Below are 27,102 nucleotides of genomic sequence, written 5' to 3'. Positions count from 1 at the left end.
GCTATTTAAAGTCATGAGAAAGAGTTAACAAGCCTTTCTCCCATCTAAGAGAGAGGAGCTTAATGAACAGTATGGAGATCAGCGATCACTCTCTCCCAGATGAGTGCAGAGCTGAGGAAAGCGTATGGGTGGATGGACAGACGGATCGATGCGATCTCAGGAGAACCAGTGGGCTTGAGAGAGGAGAGAGAGATGGTTAGCCTACAGCCCACTCATCAGCCAACTGTGTTTGTGTCCATTTCTGCTCTGGTCTTCTCAACTCAGGGATGAAGTTGTCTGATATCCTGAGATGGGGAAACACTGCAAAACAAGAGAAGATCTCTTACTTCCAATGATGCTTTTCTTTAACTACCACTGCATTTTACCTTTAAATTGGGCATATTCTTCTCTTTTGTTGCTGATTCCCCTTGAAAGGCTGCTTATAATGTTAGTCAAGGTTTCACAAGAAGGAATGAAACTGCAGTTTTTATTACTGTACCTTTAAGACGTCATATATAATTAGTTTGGGGTTGGTACGATGTAAGATTGTTTAAATGTTTTTGAAAGAAGTCTTTTCAGTATTATGAAAGATTATTTCAATTTAAAGTAACCGTTTTCTGTTAGATTTTTTTTTTTTCAAATGTAATTTATTCCTGTGATGCAAAACTGAATTTTCAGCATCATTACTCCAGTCTTCAGTGTCACATGATCCTTCAGAAATTGTTCTAATATGCTGATTGAAGAAAGATTCGTATTATTATCAATGTTGAAAACAGTTGTGCTGCTTATTTGTGAGGATACCATGATACATTTTTTTAGGATTCTTAAATAATTGGCAAACACATTGAATTAAATGTGAAATCTGTTGTGTGCAGATACCCAGCCACTGCTGAACTAGTGTCCTGTTTGGAAAGAGCCACTTTTGAGTTGGCTAGAGATGTGTGTAGATGTCCTGACATGTTTCAGAAAGCAAACGCAAATGTTAACCTTTAAGCCGTGGTGAGCTTTTGAACCATGATCACAGGCACCTGAATGTGTGCTGGGAAGCTCAGTCACTGTGTCGTCTGCTGTACGGTGGCCCTTGTAAGTCAGATGTTTGTATTTCCCCTCAAGGTGTCCTGTTGCCTGTAGAGAGAGAGACAGAGCATAAATCAGAATACAGCCAGCGTCTGCAGCGCAGCAAACTGAGAACAGAGAATCAGGAGGACAGGGAGAAAGAGTAGAAGCTCTTATTCTGGCCATGAGCTGCCCACTTAAACAGCAATGTCACGTGCCGTCAGATGAATGGAGAATGCCTTTTATATTGCAATTCAGTTCCGGAATTCTAATTGATGTTGCAGAGAGGATGCAGAATTGAAATTGAAGGATGCACAGTAAAGTTACAATTATTTTAAATTCAAAGGAATTTTTACTTAATTTGACAAAGTTTGTTGGCTTTCAACTTTAACTTTGGTTTGACAAAGGTTTGTTGGAAAGTTCTGATAAAAGTTTAAGGATGGATGGATGGATGGACGGACGGACGGACGGACGGACGGACAGACAGATGGAGCAAGACAGATGGATAGATAGATAGATAGATAGATAGATAGATAGATAGATAGATAGATAGATAGATAGATAGATAGATAGATAGATAGATAGATAGATAGATAGATAGATAGATAGACGCATAGATTGACAGATAGATAGATAGACAGACAGACAGACAGACTTCAAATTGACACTTATGAATTGAAAGGGATCCATGAATCCCACAAACTGTGAGGTTAAATCTGGTTAAAATGTTGGGCAATCAGTCAGCCATCATGCAGTCCATGGGCGGCCCGTGGGCAAACCAAATGAAATAGTGAGGAAAGGTTGGCTTTGCAGTACGGCTCATTCTCTGGAGGCACAAGCTGTGTGTTTGCATGGGACAGACAGATTATAAATGTGTGGCGGCATGCAGGCTTTGCTAATGACTGTTGTCCGAGCAGCAGGACATTTCACTGTAGATTCACACTCTTTAACCAAATAGATGTTGAGAGCTCATTGTTGCCTTAGCTAATTAGACTTCATTACCTGCTAACTGGGATCAAATAGACTTTTGCCAAACAGTGCACCTGATTGGCTGGGTTTTGGACTGTCTTCTGTAACAGAAACGGACAGTAGGTTGTCGAATGTGAAGTGTGTGTTTTCAGCATTGACATCAAGCGGAATTGCAAAAATAATGATGTATATAAATATAATTTGGTCACGGATGGGCATAATTCAGATTTTATGATTTGGTTTCATTTCATGAGTTGGTACTTGAATTGATGCTTAGTAAGTTGAATTGGAGTTTTAAATTAAATTGAAGTTAAAGAAAGTGGAATTTTCTGAAAGGTAATTAAGTTTTACTCCGCTTTGATCTATAAAATGAAAGATCATTTATTATATATATAAATATGTAGAAGTATATATAAATTAAAAAATGTCTATAGTTAGTTCTACAATTACTTAAATAATGACACTTTATATTGTGATATTGTAGCTTCTTCCTCAAATTCAAATTGCATTTCTGTATTCTGTTTGGAATTCAAATTCAGGAATTAAATCGTAATACAAAATAAAAATAAAAACAACGAAAGAGAAACTGTCTAACTTGCCCATGTTAGGCTTGACCCCTCGACTCAAACATTGCTTACGCTCTTCGGGAAGTCAAACATCATAATCCAACCCCTGATACAGCAGCAGGCATGAAACAGTTTCACTTGTCCACATCAAACCCCAACATCACCCTGAAGCTCATCAGGTGATCAGACTCGCGCGGCTGGATTGCGGGTGCGTATGCGCGAATGTACCTGCGAACGTGTTTGTGTGTGTATGTATGTCTTTCTCACCAGCTCCTGTTCAATAATTCATCCATTCAGCGCAGTGGGGAACAGACACAGATTTATGGCTTGTGATTGTGCAATGTCTGGATTTATCAGGACCATGGAGGGAAAATTGACCAGAGCTACAAAAGGCCATTTCTGCTTGTATTTGATCAGCATGAAAACTCATCAGAACAGGGCGGATGGAGGGAAAGGGGGTTTGTTGGGAGGTTTTCATTAAGGGATCACGGCAGCCCCCTGGTGTTTCCCATCTTCATCTGACTGATCCTGAGCCGCCCGCCCGCCGGACCCCCGCCCTGCTCCCAATTAATATGAAACTGTTACAAGAAAATGAGAGTTTATTGATTTGCACCAATGTTTCGAGCTCTATTCAGATGCACAGAGCGCTGACTGATAAGTGATTCAGATAAAAGAAGGAAAACCAGAGAACCAGGGAAAGTTGGAGTATTGGGGAGAAGACAGCATTGACATGGCCATGTTTAATCTGTCTTACTGGGAAGACTAATAGGGACGATTTCTGTGTTTTATTTAGCGGGTGATTTCATTTGGATTGGGCGGCAGTACGGACAATCGCAATGGTAATGCCCGTCTTGAGGACAGAGAGAAAAGGGGCTAAGGTCTTGGATTGCCAGCTACGGCTATGACACTTCCCCTTTATGGAGAGGCGCTGGGATGTGACTGAGGGGGACGGAGGGGTTATTGCCTCTGCAGATTTCTCCCCTGAGTTGATTTTCATTTTCGTGATTTTCAAAGTGGCCAGTGATCTGTAACAGGCCTCTACGGCGGGCCGAGGGGAGTGGGGGGGGGATGCATGGCGAAACGGACAGAGGAAGACCCGAATGGGAGTCATTGTTCCATCTTTCTCTCTTTCTTTCCCTCTCCTCAGCAAATACTTGACCACAATCCCCTTTACGTTGAGGTCATGTAGTCATTGTTCTGTTTTATGTTTTTGATTATCTGCAGTTTGTCCCAAGATGACTTTTCAAGACGAATCAGCTGATTTGAAATGGAAAGATAACCAAATGACATTAAGCGTTTTATTTACCTAATTTCCAAAAAATAGGCATTACCACATTCTTATTTATTTTATAACCCAGTTTTTCCCATTGAATATCCAGCAAAAAAATAGCTATAACATGATTTAAATTAATTCGAATTAACCTGGCTTATGTTACACCAGTCAAAGTCATTATAAGAGTCAGATCTGGTAGAAAATGTTTTTTTTTTTTTTATGTGTAAAATTGATCTTATACTTCATTGTCTATCTGTCTGTCTGCATGTGGCATTGATGTATTATATTTATATACTAGGGTATATATTATATTATATATATTAAATTCAGGAATTATATATACATATATGTATATATACATATATATCTTAATCCATATATATATATAATTTTGTGATTGATATAAATATTTGGATGTGAAGTTGCTCTGAAGTGTCAAACGCGATCTTTGTTCACGGGCTTTAGCGGCCGGCTCGCTGGGTTTGCCGATTTTGCACTCCTTTGTGATTTGGCTTTTGGTCTTTGCTGTCACAAGTTCTGAAGGTTGAAGGGAAAAGCAATGTCAGGAAGCTGATTGGTTGCACAGAATTTCTAAGACAATCTGAATCTCATATTCAGCTACTTTGCCACAGTGGATTAAGATGATCTAAGGGAGCTTTGAGAGCTCGATAAAAATCAGGAACGCCAGAGAAAAGAGCGCAGGGAGATTTTTACCCTTTTTGTCCTTCCAAGTTAATTGTTAAAGTTATTGTCTCTCTGCAGCGATGTTCTGCGCTGCCTGGAATGAGAGACATGTTGCCTATGAATTTCATATCTCTGCTCTGAAACTCTCTGGTAAACACAAACACACACATGCACATTGTTTGTTCTGTCATTATGGGTCTTTCCATAGACTTCATTTGTTTTCACACGGAGCTAACCCTCTAAACCAAACCCTCACACAAACCATTATGCATTTTGTTTTATTTAAAGTCCCCCTGTGGTGAAAATCAAGCTTTTAATGTTGTTTATAACAATAACTATGTGGTGTTTTTAATATGCTTTAAGACAAACCATGTGTAAATTCATAAGTCATCACCATTGCTGAGTATTTTCTCCTTAAAAAACTGCAGTGAACCAAAGACAGTCTCAAAAACGCAGTTTGAAATCGCTGGTGTTTATGACGTCATAAACTACCTTGTGACCAATCAGGTCAACGAGTGGATCTCTGAGCTGGTGTGAGTGAGTAGAGGCGAGGCTAATTTGCATATTCATAGAACCGCATATACTAAATGAAATACCTTGTGATCCATTCAATATTTTCATAAATAATTGTGACCACCATTATGCTGCGATACTGGCCAGTGCATATGAGTATAATGCATTTTAGCAAAGAACAGATGCATGAAATGTTTGTTTTTTGTTTTATAACACATTGTTCAACTATGAACAATCATTGTATAGTTATTTAAAAAAAAAAAAATATATATATATAATTATTGTAATAATATTATAGAAATTTTACAAAATACTGTATGTATTATTAATATTTTAGTGTTGTAAATATATGCATTAAACATGCAATAAATAATGCACTGAATTTATAAACAGTGCTATTTGAAATAGTTTTACTCTGCATATAAACTTTACTTTTCAGTTTTCCTTTTTTGTGTGCATTAGCTTTCAACTGTATCCATCCGAGGAATATAGACATTAATCAAACACCATCCTTTTTATCAATTGGATCCATATTACCGTTTCATGTGTGCTTGTTTAGATGGAAAGAGCTCGTCGGTTTGATGCTGCCGGTATTAATTGGTACTAATCCAATGACTGATTGGAATATTGACGGATGGCCAGCGGAGAGCCGCCTGTAACGGCTCATATGCATTGCCCGAGGTAAAGTGCGATGTATCAGCGCAGAGAATACACACGGCCCACGGCTACTGATGCCCTCCATTTTTCCTGAAGTGACAGGTTTTTGTCGGGGGGGTGGGAAGAAGATTAGGGTTTTGTGTGGAAGTGGCGCGGCGTGGTATTAAAGGCGGAGAGGGATAGAAAGAGAAGGCGAGAGATGGACTATACTCCTCCTCCATCTGTCTGTCAGCCAGCAGTTAAAGGTTACTGTAATCTGAGCCGTGTAACACTCGAGTGGACCCAAGAAAGCTCCCGCAGTTAATAGCACAGCCGCGGCCGAGACTATGGCTTAACCCTAGACCAGAGGAACGCTGAGGGGAAAGTGAGAACCCGAGCCATCTCGCAAACAGATCCAGTGTGTCTGTTTGACTTGTGAAATTAGAAGACCTCGTTGTTTGGCTGACAGATATTACTCGGCCGCCTTGAGCTCTAGCAGAAGTGGAAACTTTCCAGAAGCCTTTTCCCAAAAAGCGCTCGTTGAGTTATCAGACGAATGACATAAGCCGTCTTCATTCCCATTCTTGGCAGTATGCTTTTATTATAAGGCAGATAGTCATTCATTTACAGAATCAACGCTGGGAACATCTTTTGTGATCTCATATAAAATTTTAGCCCTGAATCCACCCCTTGGCAAAAATTACTCACATCGTTAAAAAATATTTAATTAGGCTGTAGTTTATTCGCGGCTCGCGAGGGAGAAGGGATTTGCATGAGGCAGGTCGCGTCTCTCGTGCCGGTGAGGGAGATTGGATGTGAGTGGAGATCAGAGGGTCACCGGCTCAGCCAAGGACTCCCATTTTCCAAGGTCAGACAGGTAGAGAGGTGCTCCCCTGGGTCTCTGCTCACACAAGACAGCTCCGATTGGCCCTTAATTATGTCCTTCCTTTAAGCCACTGCCGGCTTTTGTTTTTCCAGGGATATCTCTCCTCTCTCGTGTCCACTACAACAATAGTGGCGCTTTCATGGAGCCCTATTATTGTTTTATAGGCTCTGTAATCAGATGATTTACCGGGAACCCTAATGGATGAGACCGCGTGAAAAGCAGAGGTTAATTGTAGTCGTGTCAATCATCATTTATAGTCAAGTCTGTGCTAGTGGTCCAGCGATATGGCTTTTTCATGGCTGATGCTGATATTTAGAAAGCAGGGTGGCCTGTGGTCGATGTAATGAGTAGAATGAAGAAAGGAAAGAGATATTCAAAATGTGTTGATTTCATTTAGTCAAGCAAGTCAAACGTCCTTAAATTTGCTCCAATTTGCTTGAGCTCCACCTCTACAATGTTGCACCTCTACAATTGTATGCAATGTTTTACAATATATTTTTTTAATTGTAGCTTTACATGGTTTATCACATAAAAATATTTTATTTTATTTTATATATGTAAATATATTGATTGATTCACAATATTGTGACACCTCTCTCTCTCTCTCTCCCTCTCTCTCTCTCTCTCTCTCTCTCTCTCTCTATATATATATATATATATATATATATATATATATATATGCACAATTATATATACATTTTTTTATATATATTTAAATTTGTATAATATTATATATAAAATCTTTTTTCATTTTTTATTTTGTTGTAAAAAGTTATAAGAAAAAGTTTCTTACCTAAAAGACTGGTAATATTTTATAACAAAAGTTTTCTTAGTTCAGTACTTCTCTTATTCAGCTCTGTTGTACAACCCATCAGATTTTTTGTGGGGTTTTAGCTCTTGGCTATTCGTGCGGCGTGGTTTGCATAATTTAATCGGCACTGTTAGTTCCCAGCTGGAACAAAAACAGAAGGACCAATGATTTGAACCCCACAAGCTCTATCTCAGGGTCCAGACAAGCTCTCGCTGAATTGCTTTATGATTCACAAGTGTTATCAATTGATGGGAATATAACATGAATCATTTATTAAAAGAGTAATTACATGCTATGAAATGTATAATGTTCCATTTAGCACATTTGCGTTAAATGCCTTAATTAATTCTGAACCCTCCAGCCAACATCAATTTATTTGATTAATACTTTTTTTAAAGTCACTGACATTTTAAGGAACTGAAAGGAATTACTCTCTCCCCTCAAATGTGTTTAATGTGTTTTTCCATCCCAGGGGAATTTTCTGTTTATGTCTTTCCCATGTTTAGGTTTTTAATAGTGCTGCTGCTGATTTTCCCATATTTGATATATTTGATTATTTTTGGTAAGTTGCACTTAAAATTGAATTTAAAAATCTATGGTAGCGTGCACACACAAATGTTTTAAAAATCAGAAGCAATTTACAAGCAACTTAAGGGCCAAAGCTCAAAAGCTAGCGGTCATTTCAACCATCAGATCTTTGCTATCTCACTGCAGCACTTGCAACAGTCCTTTTATCTGAGGAGTGAGTCATGATTGTGGATTTGCATGCATGGACGGGGCCAAAATGTTCCTGGACTCCAAACAGGTTAACTGGCAGGGAGCGTGAGGTGAGAGCTGTGGCGGCGCGTGTTTGATGCCAGCGAGTAATTGTGTCATAATGTGAGAGACGAGAGCTGGCAGCTTCCTGTTGCCGTTTGGAGGGGTTCAGTGACACTTGACATGCCTCTTCAGCTTCACAGAGCAGGGCAAGAGAGACCGCTGGAGCAAAAAGAGGGAGGCAATGCTTCCTTTTATGCAGAGACACAGGAATAGGAGAGGGCGGGGCTTAGGGCAGAAGAGGGCGGGGTGAAGGGGGAGGAGTCAGTGCTTCTAGAGCAGCTCAATCATTAAACAGAGAAGGATTGAATTTTTTAAAAAGGGGGAAAACTGTCCAGAAGTTTACCAGATGAACCTCATGTATCAGTATTAATCTGTCATTGAAAATCAAGAGCTTATTATTTAAAGTGTCACAAACTTTAGCTTTGTTTAGTTTAGTGTTTTAGTGTTTAACATGCTTAATATGTTTTATCAAATGAAAGAAAAATAGTTATTTATATTTATTTGGAATTTTGAAATATAAAAATATTGAATACAATAAAATATTAGATTTATTAACTAGAAAAATATAGTTGTTCATATTTACGGTATGCAAGTATATTAGCAGAGGTTTATAATGAAGAAAGGGCCTAATAAAATGTAACTTATAAACCAGTTTGAAACTGTTTATTGGGCGTTTACACCATTTCTTATGTTCGTGTAGCCAGTCCTTCAGACTCACGGCAGAAGGTCTGAACTCCATGGCAGTTTTATCGGGCAAGGACCGCCCAGAGACCGTCTGACTGACATGTAAAGCAACCAGTCACAATTAGTTTTGTTCTGCATCATGTTTAGGGCAGTTGAAATGTAAAGTCGATGTCCCTACAATAACAGACAGGTGTGTTAAACTCTTGGACGTATTTTAAAGAGTCTATACCATGAACTTTACATACTTCACATACACAATCGTTCGTTTTTCTTCCATGAGGGGGTTTGGCTTCACGACAGCTTTGTTTCCAAAGGACTGTTAAAGAAAGCGACAAACACGCTCCCTGAAATCATGTAGAATTCAACCAATCAGATGACAACTTCGAAACTCCTGAAGTGTTTCCAATTTTGTGTGCCATATGCATCAGACGTTCAGACAACAGTCCGTGGAGACTGAGGCTGGGGCTAACGTTTCCTAACCAGGCACAACACAACAAAACATTTCAGCTGGGGTCAGTGGAGCTTTGACCCCGCCTCTAGCTCCGCCCACAGGAAAGAGAAAATTAAGCACAAGAAACACAATGAAACCGCCCATCATGTGATGAAATTTGACAGCTGGGTATTCTAGCTTTAATAGAGCAGAACAGTTAATAGGCGATAGCTGACATTTCTGAAACCTTTATAATTAAGGGCTTCCTTCTTTAAAATCAAGCATAACATCAGAGTTTTTTTTCTCCATTTCCTCTCTCTCTCTCTTCATGTTTGTAAAATCAGGTGATTTCATTAATGCATGCCAGTCAGTCTTAATAAGCCGGGAGGGGAGGGGGGGTGTTGGGGACTCTTATTGAGTGACCTTCTACAAAATAAGCATGTTGCTGGTGGGCTCCGTCCGTGGCCCCACTCCAGCGAGCCGGGCCTCATTTACAATGCAAAACCTCCTTCTGTAATCCAAGTGTCCTTTCTGCAATCACAGAGCATAATCTGCTCGTCTCTTGTTACAGACAACACTTTACCGCTCCGGCCGCCACACAGAGTATTAGAGCAGATATTATTTTCTCTGCGCATTGTTCGCCCATCTTCGCATCACAGAGATTAAGGCAAGACGAGTGCTTTGTGCAGCCACTTGTGCTGAAAAGTGGGCTCATTCTAATACTGTTAAAATAGTCGGCTGGGCCATGTTCATGAATTATAATGGGTACAAAAGGTTTGCCTGCTCTGGCATGTGAGAGAGAGACGGCTTTACATTTCATCATTGATTTTTTAAGCACTTATTGCAATGTATTTTTACCATAGTCACTTACTTGACAAGTTGTCATACATTTTTTTTACTTTAAAATCAACATTAAAATCAAAATGGACACTATTACTTTTTAAAGGTAGGGTAGGCAATTATTTTATAAAAACGTTTTTTGTTATACTGGTTGAAACTCTTTACATCCTAATAGCAATCAATAATATAAGTGGTCTTAATTGGGGGTGTAAATCGGACAGTTCATCACGATACGATGTGATATCGATTCTCTCAGCCAGCAATACGATATTTGCTGATGCCTCAAAAATTCTGTGATACGATTACGATTCAATTCGATTCAGGGCTATATCGATCTAATATATTTAGATATTATATTAGTTTTTTTTAGCAATTAGCATTTTTATTAAGTCATAAATGCAACCAAAATATATAACATGAACGTTTAATTAAACTCTTTGAAAATTGCACACCCTCTCCCGATTGGGACATTTACAACAGAAGAGTTCATTTGCAAAAAAAACGATAACTTCGCTCTTGTTCATTTTCATAAATCATGTTTTTTTTTTTTGTGCATTCCAAGTAATATCAATCAAACTGCAGCTGGGTTGTTTTGATCAAGTAATAATAACTAAAAAAATACAGGTAACTTACAAAATTAAAGTTCATTGAAAGTATGTTTTTTTATATCTTAAAAGTTCGTTTTTTAGCAAAAGCAGATACAGTAACTCAAACAATCGTTGTTTTGGCAAAAGCAGGTAATTCCTATGATATATAATAAAACACTCGGTTAAACTTTTTTTATATCATCTCCTCAGCTGACATAGATGCCTGACAAACTTTGTTGTTGTGATTAAACGCAATACAGAGAGCTTTTCCCTCACCACTAACCTGCTGCTTTAGCAAGGTTCTGTGAAAAAGCTTTAGCTTTTATTTTCCTTTTACGCCCTGAAGAAGATATCACGGGTTCATCAAGTTCGTTGAAAATATCCATCCTCGATCACTTTTAGTCAGCTTTGACGAAACTCCTCTTAGCCAGCGCGTCTTTTCAAATTGGCCAACAGCCTTGTCACCTGACCTGAATACTGCGCACTGACTTATTGAGTTGTGTTCACAAACAATAAAGGGTGCTTGTCGGTTTCTGCTGTAAAACATGAACTCACGATGCCTTGACAGTGGACAAAACTGGCTTTTGTGACTAAACGTTTTTAGGGTTCAGTTAATCTTGTCAGGCGTTTACTTTGAAAACTAACGTTATAAAGACACACTGGTAGACAGTATGGTTAGGAAACGAAAATGCGTAGATGGACGTTACGTGTGGACGTGGAGTGTGTCAAAATAAAGGTACACCTGCTCGCGCAGACATCACACGTCATCAGCGCGTTTCATGCTATGCAGAGTTGTAGACAGACAGTCACTGAGAGCCACAAACAAACAGCAGCCGCCTACAAGATGGCAACCGCCGGTGATGTACTCTTGAGCTGTCCACGTCCTCAGATTCGGATTTATGACTTTCTATGTCAACACTATCAACGGCAAAATGAATCTGCAGCAGTCAGGTGGTACGAGTCAGAGGTCTTTAAGTTGTTCATGTTGATTATTATTGTAATGTTATGTGCTTTGAGACATGAGGTAATTTAACTCTGACATCTCGTAACGCTTTGCAGACGCTCTGAAGGGAGGGTGGGATCTCATGCTTTCAAAGCTAACTTACTATTGCTAGCCGCTCCGCAATTGCCTACCTTACCTCTAATATACATTTGTGATCCTATTGTAAATTATTTATTTGTAGATGTTTGACCATTTTGTGATTATTGGTACCAGCAGTGGCTAGTTCAGGTTTTTGTTTTATATTTTTAGTGAATTTTAGTAAATATTGTATAAAATAAAATAGTAACTCTTTACAATAAGGTCTCATTTATTAACAAATTAACTAACATGAACAAACAATGAGCAATGAGCAATGTTTTTACAGCATTTTTTAACCTTTGTTGATGTTAATTAATAAAAAAGTTTGTTTGTTCACAGTGCATTAACTAATGTTAGCAGATACAACTTTTAATCTTAGAAATGTAGTAGTAAATGTTGAGATTAACATTAAGATTAATAAATGCTGTAGAAGTATTGTTCATTCTTAGTTATTTTTTAACTAATGTAATTAACTAATATTAACAAATGAAACCTTATTGTAAAGCTCATATGTAGAGCTGTTGGACTCTCAAGGTTAAACTGATGTGATTTATTTTATTTTATTTTCCTCAAATGAATGGCTTGTTTCTTCTTTTTGTTGGGATTGGACTTCAGTTGTCTGTAAGCCGGTTGAAAACCTCAACCCCTTCTCTTTAGTTCTTCAAAAAGAATCCTCAATTATTTGGTCTACTGGGTATCGGTGGAATGTTAGTCTTCCAGAGAAAGATCCAGAAAGTCTTACTTGGATTGTGCCTGCAGCTTTTTGATGCCCAGATACAAAAAAATGAAGACGAAGGGAAAAAAATGTGATGTGCTGTTTGGTATCTAGTGTTTGAGAGGCCAAACATTAAAAAGGAGACAAAGAGAGCTGTTGGTGGTCCTGTTCACAGTTGTTTTGGTTTCTGTTTTCATGGGTCTTCTGTGGTTATTGTTCTTTGTCTTATTATTCTATTCAGTTGTTCTATTCAAACTGTAGAGTTGTACATAAAATCCTTCAGTATACATTCCTTTGAATATTCTGCTCTTGGATACACACAGACCCTTGGATGATATATTTAGGTCAGTGATTGACTTATATATTGTGTGCGTGCTGTATGCATGCAACCTTGGCTTTCCTTTAAATTTTTTTAAGTATTATTTCTATACTATTATAGTATTTATTAATATTTAAATCTGAGTTAAAGTTTTAGTAATTTTGTCATTTTTAATATTTTTTACTAGCTTTAATTTTTATTTAATTTTTTTTAGTTTTAGAAATTTTAGTATTTAAACTTAAACATACTTAAGTTAAGTTAGTCGCCAAGGCAGCATTTCCAATTTTTCAATGAGGATTTTTTTTTTTTAATTTTTTTTTTTTACACACATTCAATTTACTTTTATACATGTTTCCAGAAAAAGAAATCACAGTACATGTTCTTGCCTGTTGAGAAACAGGTTCACCTGCAAACCTGTTCTAGCAAAGCCATTTTTTTCTTTCTGCATCACCTTCTGACCATCGGACAACAGAAAGCTGCATGGGCCGAAGTCAGAGACATCTAGAAGGAATATCCTAAATCTTACTTGAACAATGAACACACAGCATCATTCTGTTTTACAGTTCCAGCATTGTCCCAAAGTAACACAAGCCCATGTCTGTGTCAACGGTCTGCCTCTTTCTTCATTGTTTCAGTTTGGAATAATAATTTGTGAAGCACTAAATTGCTTGGAGGGATAGGACATTAAAGGGATTATTCTCATGTAATCCGCAGGTCCCTGTAGACGTGGACCTGATCACAGAACAGCACCAGTGTTACTGAAACACAACAACTGCATATTTAAGAAGCACACACAGCCACAGATACTTCAACTGCCTGTTGTTTTTTTTCTTGTCATCCCTAGTTAGCAACAGTAAATCCGTTTCCCCCCTGCTTAGTAAATTAGCGTGTTTAAAGGTTAGACAAGCACACGCTAATTATTTGATTATTTGGACGAGCTCTATCTAAAGAGCATTAAGTTGTGTCTCGGGCAGAAGGAAACCTCTCCAGGGAGGAATGAAGTCAAATTTTTAAAGAGCACGAGTGCTTTTAGCTCCACTACAGTTACAGAAAAGCACATTAAGCTCACTATAAAAGATAACTGGGGAATACTTCATACTAACCTTCATGAATAAGACATAAAAGACTTTATATAATGAGAAACAGATCGTATATGAATCAAAGTTTCATGACGTTTTACCTATGTGAGGGTATATAAAATAATAATCTGTTGAGCAATGTGGTAGCTGTAGCTCAACTGGTGGAATATTGCGTTAGCAACACCAGTGTCATGGGTTTGATTCCAAGGGAACACGCATACTAAATGTATACATGAGCACATTTGATAAAAGTGATAAAAATACATATAAATGTAATATAATAATAAATAAATTAAATTAAATGTTATATATATATGAACCTTAACTTACTTTAAGTTTAAGTTTTTCATCTAATGTTTATATTTTATGCCTTTTTTTCAGTTTATGAAAACGATGAACAGTTTTTAGTTTTAGTTAACAATAGAAAGTTAGTTTGATGTTGGTTTTAACCCAGATAACTGATACAGGCGTCCGGCTGGTGTTGTTGCAGGTGGAACTGACGGGCAGCAGCGTGTTTGACTACGTTCACCCGGGCGATCACGTGGAGATGGCGGAGCAGTTGGGGATGAAGCTTCCTCCGGGGAGAGGGCTCCTCTCTCAGGGCGGCGGGGCCGAGGACGGGGCCAGCTCTGCCTCCTCTTCCTCTCACTCTGAGACACCTGAGCCAGGTAAGATCATGTTGAAGGTTAAACATCATAGACTGGATTATTAATACATTTCTGTCGTTGCACTTTGAGGGTACGTTTGCACGACAACGATGTACTAAAAACGGAAATGTTTTTCCTTAGCGTCGTTCACGTACAGACGACAACGTTGTCAAAATGATCCCCGTTCACACGGATCCGTGAAAACAACTAAAAACACTGTATTATTCATGCCAGGCCAGTAGTTGGCGATGTCACTTTGTAAAGAAACACTATGCACCTATAGACTATAATACGCATACGTATGATGTCACTGTTTCCACAAATCCAAATTTTTGTAGTTTTACACAGAGACGATAATGGTATAATTTTTTTAAATTTGCATTTTGAAAAAGTTTTAGTTGAAAATGATGTTGTGTAAACGGATCCTTCGATTTAAAAAAATAAATAAATTATTATTAATACATGGATCTCTGGAATACTGGATTCTTGAATACTTGATTCTGATTGGTTCCAAAATTATTTAAGTCATATGTTCAGCTTTAATATAAAAGTAAATAAATCTTTTTCAAAAATCAATTAATCTACACAGTTGCTTCGAGTTATGTTTCAAATGTTTTTATCCAATGATCTTGAAGCTCCAGATTCATACTTTTTTATGTTGTTTATTTATTTACCGTATACTCAAAACCCTGTTGCTTTCTGAAGTTTTTAGTACATCTACTATATGTTGCACCAAGCGGTGAGTGGCCCTTAGGATGCCAAAAGTGTGTGTTAATGGCATGTGTGACATGATATGCCTGATGAGTGTCTTCCGCTCGGCCCGAACTCTCCAGGGGCGGCCCGTGTGACGGCAGCACTGTAACACAGGCTTACCCTGCTCCCGAATTTAATTAGACGAATTGTATAGCACGAATGAAAAGAGGTGACATTCCTCATTGGAATTCCTTTCAGGCATCTTATAGACTTTGCCTTCCAAATGTTCCCATTTTCATTGTGTTGTACTGATGATAATTTAAGTATTAGGGGAAAATCCATTTATAAATTAAACAAAATGACTTGATATCCATCAGTCCCCGAGTTCATCAAGCTGTTCAAACATGAGGGAGATTGGCTGGTCGGCCCGGGTCTTCCGAGAGCTTCAGTAATTAGATCTGCCAAGGATTTATTCTTTGCTGATTGGAGCTTTAAATTAATTGAAGTTCCACATTTGTGGTTTTGTCCTTTTCGTGGCGTTTTCTTTTTCTTTTTTCTAGCCAGGCAGAAATTTCACACTGGCAGACTCAAAGTGTGTGTGTATTTGAGTGTTAATTTCTTGGCGGGAGAGTGAGCGAAAGGGTCTTTAATGGTTAGGCGGTTGGTCTGACGCTGAGATTTATTTTTGTGTACACAGAATCATTAAAGATGTGCTTTACAATCAGATAAAGGGCACCGCGGTCTGTCTTCAAACACCAGAGCTTCATTTATAAATGATGAGGACCGGAGACACATTCTGTGCAAGTTTGTGGGGCTTATTTTTAAGGACAAAAAGTGCGTTTTACACCCAGTCGGGCAGCATGGATTAAAGTCATTCAATCAATGACGTTGTCTTAATTGTAAGCTTGTTAGTATAGACCGCTTTCATTTGCTTTCATTTTGTTGCATTGTACGGAGCCCCTAAAAGGACATGCTGATTAAAAAAAGAGACAAGAGGAATTTCACTGCTTTTGCATTACCTCGAAAAACTTTTGCATTCGTTCACAAAACTTTAGTGGGTAAGTAATATGTGGTTGGAAGAAAAACTATGGCTGCGTCCAAAAACTTAGGCAGCAGCTGACTTGTTGCTTCACTGCCCTATCAGGCAATGACTTTGCGGGCTGCGTTTGGGTTTAATGATCAAAAGCAAAATAGAGCGAGCTTCGGCAAAGACGAAGTGAATATTTAATGTCTACAATAGTAATTTCTTGCTAGAAATGACGTCATAGGTGGAAAACGTTTATCAAAAATGTACAGTTACACACAAACTGATGACCAGCCGCAACTTTCAGACGCCATCTTTATTATACTAGCTCAACTGTCACAGAATGGAAAGCACAGGATTGTGGGAAATCAAAGTCAGCGAAGGATACTTATATGCTGCCTTCAAAAATCGATCAAATGAAGGTATCTCAGGAGACAGGAAGTGAAACTAACATTGCATTCGGACATGTCTTGATGCCTTCCGACCTTGAAACACATCCTCCGAAGGCTGCATTTGTCAGTTTTCGGACGCAGCCTATATTTCAGTGTATTTGCATTTTTTGGTGAACTCAATAGTTTTGAAAAAGAACGCCAGTGTTTTGTAAGTAGTGTTCATTTTGTCAGCTATTGTCTTAGTCCTGTGTAAAATGCACTTTTCAGCTTTTGTCATATTTAGCCAACCTTGTCCTGTTTTTCTTTAGTCAAGTTTTAGTCAACTAAAAATGTCTGGGCATTTTAGTCTAGTTTTAGTCAATGAAAACTTAGTTGCATTTTCGTCATGCTGCATAACGGTTAAACTGATAATAATTATTTTGCTCACAATTATAATCGCAACGATTGTTGTCATTTGCTACATTTATTTTTACATTCATCAGAATTATTGCACTTTCACATAAGCACAAATCAAGGGAATGTCACGGTTTATTTTACCTCACTTAGTTTCCTGATTTACTATAGCTGTTGATAACACAAATTAACACACTCTTTTCATTATGAAAACTGGTAAAACAAGAAACTTCTCTCAAAAATTAAAACAGTGAAATTCCTAATAATTCCAGTAATTCCAAATTACTTTTTTTTATTTATTAAAACAACAGCAAATTCAGCAACCACAATCACAAACAACATCTGCGAGATCCATGTTTGGATTTATTACAGTTCATCACTGAGAAGCTTTGATCCCAGATTTAGTCGCCCCTTTACAGCGCAAGCGGCTCGTGACAGAACACAGATTGACTGAATGACATTTTCATTTAACCAGAATATCTGAATGGAGATCGGTAAACTCCAGCTTACTTGTTTGTCATGTTTTCTGTGTTTTCAGATCATCCACGCTTCTTCTGCAGTGTAGAAAGAGTGTGTGCGCATGGTTGCCAGATTGCAAAGATTAAGTAAAACACCAGGTAGAAAATTAACAGAAAAGCTCTGATTGCATGGGGATTTAAACTCTTGACATCTGGCAGCCGCAACGCTCATAGATGCCTGTATAGCAGTGTGTGATATTTTGTCTCCTCTTTTTTCCGACAAAAAAAAAAAAAAATTTTGGTCAAGTTTGGTAAAATTTTAGTCTTTTTTCGTCACTGTTATTTCATGTTGATAACATTATTGTTTTTCAGCTAACATTTAATGACCTTGGTGTCATCTCGTCTTAGTCATGGGCATAAAGTTCGTTGACGAACATTTTTCGTCACAGTTTTCATTAACGAAATTTACACTATTTGTAAGCGAACAAAGATTCTTGAGGAACGCAATACTTTTGCGAGAAAACACCAGTGTTTTGCAAGAGAAAGCAAAGGTTTTTAGGGGAGCGCAACACTTTTTTTCGAGAGCAAAAACATTTCATATTTCTTTCCATCACCATGTCCCATTAGGGATATGTGACAAATGTGCCCAACGGGTCAAGAGTGATATCGCTGGAAGTTTTCTTACTTTTACAACTTTTACATTTCCCTGTCCTCTGTCTTTGATGCGCCAGCCAAGCCACTGTCATTTAGATGAATGGGAATGCTAATAGTTCTTTCTCCAGGTTTTATAGTCCTCCTTTGGACACAAAATCTCCCTCTTGTTCTCTTTTTCTTTCTCTCTGAACGAATGGCAGGTTGAGCTGTTTAATGTGGAGTCAAGCGTTTCACCTCCTCTCATCTCCCTCATATGTTCGTGTGTCCTGCCTCTACACTAATTCTTTCCCTCCTATTTTTGCCTATGAATGTCACTTTTTTCATCTGCTCAACCTGCAGAGTAAATTGTGTTATCAACAGCCTATTTTAAATATCTGGCAGTGCAGAGGGGAGAGAGCGTGTTTTCCTTCATCACTGGCTCCATCTCTCTCTCTCAAGGGCATGACACGCTGGCAATAAAGCGGTAAACATGGCGGTATTTTTCTTGAAGATCGTAATCCTGCTGTTTGTCAACAAGAGGCTTTTGATGAGCATGAAAAGAAGCCTCCCGTTTGTGCATTAATAAAAGAAAACGATTCAAGCTTCATTTGCAATGAGATGAATTTGGAAACAAATAAGAGAGCACATCACTCGCGCACTGCTTTTACTTACAGTTTCTTTAACCTCATCATTCCTTTTAAAGGAGCGATTCATTCAGCATTCTTTGACATATTTTCCGTTCATCTAATGGCTAACGTAAGAAAATACCTTTTAAATTGGAGGTGTGTATTCTTCACTTCATATTTAAAAAAGTCTTCATGATCGTTTTTTTATTTATTTTGATTATTAGTAGCAGTAGTAGTAGATTATATAATTTTATAAAAATAACTGTTTTCCTAAACACAAAAATGGTAAGAATCTCAATCATACCTGAACATAATAATTTAGATAGATAGATAGATAGATAGATAGATAGATAGATAGATAGATAGATAGATAGATAGATAGATAGATAGATAGATAGATAGATAGATAGATAGATAGACTGAGAGAACTAGATAGATAGACTGAGAGAACTAGATAGATAGATAGATAGATAGATAGATAGATAGATAGATAGATAGATAGATAGATAGACTGAGAACTAGACAGACAGATAGATAGATAGATAGATAGACTGAGAGAACTAGATAGATAGATAGATAGATAGATAGATAGATAGATAGATAGATAGATAGATAGATAGATAGATAGATAGATAGATAGATAGATAGACTGAGAGAACTAGATAGATAGATAGATAGACAGATAGATAGATAGACTGATAGACTGAGAGAACTAGATAGATAAATAGATAGATAGATAGACTGAGAACTAGATAGATAGATAGATAGATAGATAGATAGATAGATAGATAGATAGATAGATAGATAGATAGATAGATAGATAGACAGACTGAGAACTAGATAGATAGATAGAGATAGACTGAGAGAACTAGATAGATAGACTGAGAGAACTAGATAGATAGATAGATAGATAGACAGATAGACTGATAGACTGATAGACTGAGAGAACTAGATAGATAGATGGATAGATAGATAGATGGATGGATAGATAGATAGATAGATAGATAGATAGATAGATAGATAGATAGATAGATAGATAGATAGATAGATAGATAGATAGACAGACTGAGAACTAGATAGATAGATAGAGATAGACTGAGAGAACTAGATAGATAGACTGAGAGAACTAGATAGATAGATAGATAGATAGACAGATAGACTGATAGACTGAGAGAACTAGATAGATAGATGGATAGATAGATAGATGGATGGATAGATAGATAGATAGATAGATAGATAGATAGATAGATAGATAGATAGATAGATAGATAGATAGATAGATAGATAGATAGATAGATAGATAGATAGACAGACTGAGAACTAGATAGATAGATAGAGATAGACTGAGAGAACTAGATAGATAGACTGAGAGAACTAGATAGATAGATAGATAGATAGACAGATAGACTGATAGACTGAGAGAACTAGATAGATAGATGGATAGATAGATAGATAAATAGATAGATAGATAGATAGATAGATAGATAGATAGATAGATAGATAGATAGATAGATAGATAGATAGATAGATAGATAGATAGATAGATAGATAGATAGATAGATAGATAGATAGATGTTACTTTACATCTTTGAATGCAGCTTATCATAATTTAAATCTGGAATTTAGCATTTCATAATCATTTAATTTATTAAATTAATTGATTTGGCAAATAAATACATTTATATTTTGATTTCACCCCCCATTTTAGTGGACACATGATGACCGGTATAATGTATGCCAACATACATCCCTGAAACAAGAGATGTGGCATTAAACATTGATAAAACGAATCAGATACTATAAATAAAGGAAAGAACATCAGAATTAACCTTTGGCAGCGCTGCATGTGAGGATGATGGACTGAGGAGTGTGTGGTCCCAGCGCAGGGCTCAGGGTGTCTTCTGTGGGCAGGGTGATCCGGACTCTCCCGCAGGGTCAGACCTTTGATTTGTGTGGATTCTCCTCTAGCCTTTAACAGGTGTCTGCTGCTGCGGGTGACATTTGAAATGCAAATAGAGCTCTTTTCCACAAGGCCTCTGAATCTAGCCCTGTCAGACCAGAGTAAAACCTCCAGCACATACGCACACATTCACATGCACAGCTGTCTTTGATGCATACACACACTCTGTACTGTACACAGACACATATTCACACAGAAACACTGTCAGATGAGGCTTGTGTTCTGAAAAGAGCTGTCAGTTAAAAGGAAGAGGCTCCACTCCAGCCGATGACGGTTAATTGAGATCATTCACTATTTACTATTTTAGTAATAAGAATTACAATTTGCTGGCCATAAAACTGTATTAAAAAAAATTTAAATGTTTTTACTAGTTTTAACTTTGCACCCTTACAAGTCAAGTCAGTTCACCTTCATTTATATAAGGCTTTTTACAATACAGATTGTTTCAAAGCAGCTTTACAGTGATAATCAGAACTTAATACAACAAAAATAGTTTTGGCTGTACAGCAGCTAGAAGAAAGACATTTTTTAATGGAATCATTTCTGTTGTAAAATCATTCATTATGAACTTCGGTGTTTACTCGACTTTTTATGCATTTTGGCCGTTCATTTACATGACAACGGCGTTTTGGTGGCCTGAGAACGCAAACTTTGAAGTAGGTTTCAAACTGCAGGTTTTTGAAAATGGGTTTTGAAAGCGATACCGTTATCATCTCCTTGCAAACTTAAAAAACGTGAATCTGTGAAAACGGTGACGGGGTTGTTTAAAAGCAGAGGCTCTGTTCTTTTTTATATATATTTCATGTTCAGATATAAAATAAAATAATAACCTGGGGGCCATGAAATTTTGTGAAAATGATCAAAAATGCTGGTGATGGCTGGCAATGTTGGCAGGGAAAGAGTTAGTTTCTTGACATTTAAAATATATTTACTGCATAAAATACAGTCTTTGATCTGTATTTGAAGGTTCTCTATGGTCAGTTTTGCACAGGTTTCAAAATGGCATCAATTTTTCAAAAATAATGCAATATTTTGTAGATTTACATTTTTCTAGTTCTACTTACCCATACGTATAAGACCGTAGTTATATAATGATTATTTTTCTGCAGTGAAATGTGTTGAGTTTCATTCATCCGCGGGGCTCTCAGGACACCAGAGGCATCTAGCCGAGGTCGCTGACCTCAACGGCTGCTGTCCACTGTCTGGGTCATCAGGGGATTCTGTGGTCTGCATTACCCAGAATCCTCCCAGGTGAATCCCGCTCTGTCGTAGGTGTTTGGCACATATAGAGAAGCGTCCTTGAGAAGAGTTGGGGTCACACAAGCAGTTAGCACTGGCTCAGAATACAAATAATGGGATTAGCGCTCATGGACGGCACACATTAGCCTAACACACCTGTGAAGAGTTGTGTTGCTCATCCGTTTCACACACAGTTTTAGATACTAGTGTAGTTTAGATTTTGTATGTGTGGGGGGGAGGTAGTATACACTATTATGGCATTTGGATTCTTCATGCAATGAGTGTTTGGAAACTTATGTTTCTCTTAGAAGTATATGAATGTCATCGCAATATCAAACAATATCAAGTGGCATTTGCAAACAAATGATGCTAGACCTATTAAAATATAGTCCACGTAGTCACACAAACACCTGGGTTCACGGAAAATGGGATATCAATGGAGTCAGGAGTGATCACATGACCAAAACTATTGGAGGAGTTTTAATTGAAATCTGAAGTTCCTGAGGTCTGCGGCTTAAACATATTGATTTTATTCAGGCTGACCCAGCCAATGGGGTCACGTTTGAACCCATATGACATTTCTTCAATTCATCTCACTTCCAGAGCTCCAATACTTCACCCTTCGGAGAGGCAATAGGGGTGTGTGTGTGTGTGTGTGTGTGTGTGTGTGTGGTCATGTGGTCCTGAGAAACCCACAAGGAAAACAGCTTATAAAGCATACTAAGTGAAGTTTTTAGTCTAAGGGTTAGGGTTAAGTCTAAACATGCAGAAAGCTTTCTGTGAATGATGTGTTTAGGTGTTTGTACAGTACAGTATAGGAACCATTACGACTATAGAAAGTCCCCATAAAACATGAAAACCCAACGCGTGTGTGCGCGCTAATTTGTGTCCTTTATCATGTGACAAATGTGAATTTAAGTTCATTCGAGTTTGTTCTTATTGTGCATGATTCACCATTAAATGTTATTGAACTGTTTTTTGCATTTATTAAATTATTGGTAATACTTTACAATACATGTCAATATGATAACATTCGTTTATGCGTTATTATTAATTATTAGTATTATTTATTAGTTACAAAAAACTGACAGAAAAAAAGTACAAAAATACATTCTGTCTGTTATCACAGGAATAAATTACATTTTAAAATATATTCAAATAGAAAACCTTTATTTTAAATGTTAATAAAATTTCATCTCACTAATGCAACCTTGGTGAGCATAAGAGAAAAAAAGTCTTACCAATCTTGCATTTAGGTTAATGTCAATTTTACAAATATAAAAGTGGTCATTGTTAATTATAGGTTTGTTAAATAAAAGTATTTCATAATACATGAATAGTATTTTAACAACTTCAAGCTCTGTTAGTTCATGTTATATATTGCATTTGCATTAACTGATAGTAACACGTGGGACCCTGTTTTGTGTAGTAAGATGTTAGAATTAGCTCTGATATGAAGGAAACTCTATCGCCCCCTTGAGGTTGACTAACAGCGTGACACAATCATTTGTTTTACAGTGTTGTTCACAATAAAGTTTGTACAATGGAATTCACATCTGCATATCCGAATAGTGTTTAAGGCTGTAGATAACCCTCTTGTGCACTTCTTGAGTTCTTCCCATGAAAAAACAATTCAAATCAGTTGCATTTCATTATGAAAGGCTGCCTATGTAGACAGTAGTGAAGCTCCTAGGGTTTGGAACAGAGCTAGTGTTTAACCGAAGCTGCTCGTGACTGATCTGTGTAGAGCCGCAGGAGCTCAGAGATCTTACGCTTACACGTTTAATACTGCCCTGCCAGAACGTCCCGTCTGGCCACCATCCTAACAGAAGCACACGTCTGCAGATACACAGACCGTCCTGCTGTAATGAACACAGAGTGGAAGAATAAGTTTCAGGATTCCGGCTATACTATAGATGCGTTTTCTGACAATTAAAGCACGGCCACAGCTTGAGTTTGTTTTCCCGCAAAGCGTCAGATCTGTTTATTCTGTCGCACGCCTCGTTTTGATTAAGAATGCAAATCCGATTCTTTTGTCCATCTGCGTTTCTGTCAGTGAAGGAGTGCATTTAATTAAAACAAACACGAGTGTCTGCTGTGATGTTTTGTCGTCTTATCTATAGAGCGAATCAGGCCAAATCAGACGCTCAGGTTGTCTCTTGGTCTCAGCTGTAAATACTAACGGCAGTGCAGGTGGCTACTGTGAGGATTTGTTTTCCAGTAGCGTCTATTACGCGAGACATGACTGGGACGCAGATTCCGAGATTTTTCCAGTGGCGCTCTCCAATCACAGATGGCAGATGGGGGATTTCTTTTGCCATAGCCGCTGTGGAGATGAACAGGAGGAGATGATGTGTTGAGCTCCGTCCAATGTGTCTTACTGTTGTCTTACTTATGGGAATCCCACAGGAGGAGTCACAGACATATGAAACACACACACACTGTCAAGATAATGACATAATATGAAGAAATCTATGTGTGTTTGTTTGTTAGGTCATTATAAACAAAAAATGTTGGTGTGTAGACGGTCAGATCTGTGGCACAGTGTGAGTGATTCTGATTCTGTCTGGAGTGCAAACAATAATACAGTGTTTTTTTTATATTCATTATCCACTTTATAGTCTATTTAATAAAGTCACGACTTTTACAGTACATTATATTAATGTGTAATTTATTTTTAATCTCTTGATTTAAAAAAACCTTTAAAATAATGTAAAAATAATGTTTTGAAATCATTTTAATAATAAATAAAATAATAAAAATACGTTTTTTTTGTTGTTTTTTTGCACAATAAATTCATTACTAGAATACAGTAGTGGGCAAAAGTGATGTCTGGAGGGATATTTGTTTTCAATGACCCAAGTTTGATTAAACCATCAAAATATGAGAAAAATACTTTTATATATTTTTAAATATGATAGAAGAACAAAACATGACTTACAAAAAGCTGACAGAAAAAAATACATTGACTTACCACAATCAGTTATCAATATGTTGTTGGTTCTCTCTTGTTTTGCCTGTGTTTATAATTTCTTTGTATGACAGCTTGGCCAAAAATTGTTTCATTGCGTTATTCACAAATAAATCACAACTACGCAATATGCTCACAAATTCCTCAACACAATTTTTTATAATATTTGAATAAAGAATGAAGACGTCAATTTCCCTAAGCCGGACATCACATTTGGTCACTATCTGTATTAGATCATACAGCTCTATAATATGTATTTACTGTTCTAGATATAGAATAGAATAGAATAGAATAGAATAGAATAGAATAGAATAGAATAGAATAGAATAGAATAGAATAGAATAGAATGGAATGGAATGGAATGGAATGTCAAAAAATGCAATGCAGGGAGATTCTTTTGCCTCTACAGTTGGTCTCTTTTGGTGGCATTTTTGCCTCGGCCAAGACCATGCACATTGCCTTTGTCATGCTGTATATGTAGTTGGCATGCATGTAAACACATGAGCATGTTAGTGTTGTGCACTTGTAGGCAGCTCTGTAGCTTTTACAGCACTGGTGCCGTAACGATCCTGCTAGTTGTAAGTAAAAGACCTAATGCTTGTTAATTTCGCGTGCTTGAGGGAAAACGTCATAACTTACTCCGTAATTATGAAAGTGCCTATCGCTTCATCAGATAGATTCACTGTCAAAAGCTCCGAGCTGGGCGTCGTGATGAACTAGCCACCATAAATAAGGGACTGGCCTGCTTGCTAAGACAAATGTTTTTAATCATCTGATGTGTTCATTTATACCAAGCCCTAAGTTTAGCCTTAAATTAAGACTCGTGCTAGAACATAACTTGATTTAGAAATGCCCATCAATCCTGGGCGGTCTTTATGTGGAGGAAAAGCTCAGATGAAGTGTGTTGATCTTTATTCGTCCTTTGCTCTTGTCTAAAAACTCACTCAAAGGTAAGTGGAAAAATGCACATTCTTTTTTCAGTGGAACACAAATGAAGTTTGTTCATAGCAGAATGTCCAAGCTGTTCTTTTCCATGCAATGAAAGCAAATGATGATTTATCAGACTTTGAATACTGTCCTTTTTGATCAGATTGAACATTCTTCAAAACTAATTCTGTTCTACAGATGAAAGTGATGCATGAAGGTGAGGGAAATGTTTTGTTACAACAAAAAGATCTGTTTAAAAAAATATGGGACTTTAGCTACCTGTTTTCTTTTTCTTTTATTATTGTTGTTTAGTTTTATTGTGTTTTTAAAGGTTTTTAGATGTCATATAAAGTGACAAATGACATCAAACAACAAATTTCTTCTTTAGTCCAAAGTGCCTTTCATGCTTATTTTCAAAACATATTATAGGAACGTGAAAATGAGTCATCTCATAAGTTACCTTTTTGTTTATGTACGCTTTTAATGGACTTATATATAGTTTATTTGATTTGCTCTGGATTGTGCACATTTTTACGTTTTCACTTTAACTAGATCTGAAAATTTAAAGGGACAGTTCACCCAAAAATAAAAAATAAAATTCATCATGTATATACTCTCCCTCATGTTGTTCCAAACCTGTGTGAGTTTCTTTCTTCTGTTAAATGCAAAAGAAGATGTTTTGAAGAATGTTGGTAATCAAAAAGTTGACGGTAGCCATTGAAAAAAATACTATGGAAGTCAATGGGGTCCAATCAACTTTTGGTTACCGACGTTCTTGAAAATAACTTAATTTGGGTTCAGCAGAAGAAAGAAATTCATACAGGTTTGGGAACAACATATGTGTGAGTAAATTTTGACAGAAATGACCAAAATGATGTCATTTTTGGGTGAACTATCCCTTTAACACATGTTTAAAACAAACATTGTAATGTTCAGACATTCAAAATGAACTTGACATGGAATCTTGTAAATATGCCACTTTTGCACAAGACACAGAGACAATATAATGACTTCTAAAGCCTCTTTTTGTAATGTCTATTCAGTGCTTCGTCTGTCACCATCATGTAATGTCTTTCAATTATCTTCATCCGAGGGAAATATATATGTGATGTATCCATCGGTATATCATGCAATTAATCAATCATCAGCCCTAGTTTTAATGAATTGAGTTCACGGCATCATCTTTTGCTTTTGGCGTACGTGTGCGTTCTG

At 37.2% G+C, this 27,102-nt stretch overlaps 1 protein-coding gene across 6 annotated transcripts in view; it reads left to right on the top strand.

Moving 5' to 3' along the window:
• The window catches only part of npas3 (neuronal PAS domain protein 3), a 323,145-nt gene that overhangs the window by 248,518 nt on the left and 47,525 nt on the right, over nucleotides 1-27,102 (top strand). For all 6 annotated transcript variants that reach the window (XM_082142316.1, XM_082142315.1, XM_082142314.1 and 3 more), the window contains one exon: nucleotides 14,418-14,595. In XM_082142316.1, the coding sequence (XP_081998442.1) occupies nucleotides 14,418-14,595 (178 nt within the window). The remainder of the gene's footprint in view (nucleotides 1-14,417; nucleotides 14,596-27,102) is intronic.

Source organism: Leuciscus leuciscus (assembly GCF_965113295.1).
Source record: "Leuciscus leuciscus genome assembly, chromosome: 17".
Classification (NCBI taxonomy): Eukaryota; Metazoa; Chordata; class Actinopteri; order Cypriniformes; family Leuciscidae; genus Leuciscus; species Leuciscus leuciscus.
Note: the sequence above shows the minus strand (reverse complement) of the source record. Positions and strands in the feature narration are given on the sequence as shown.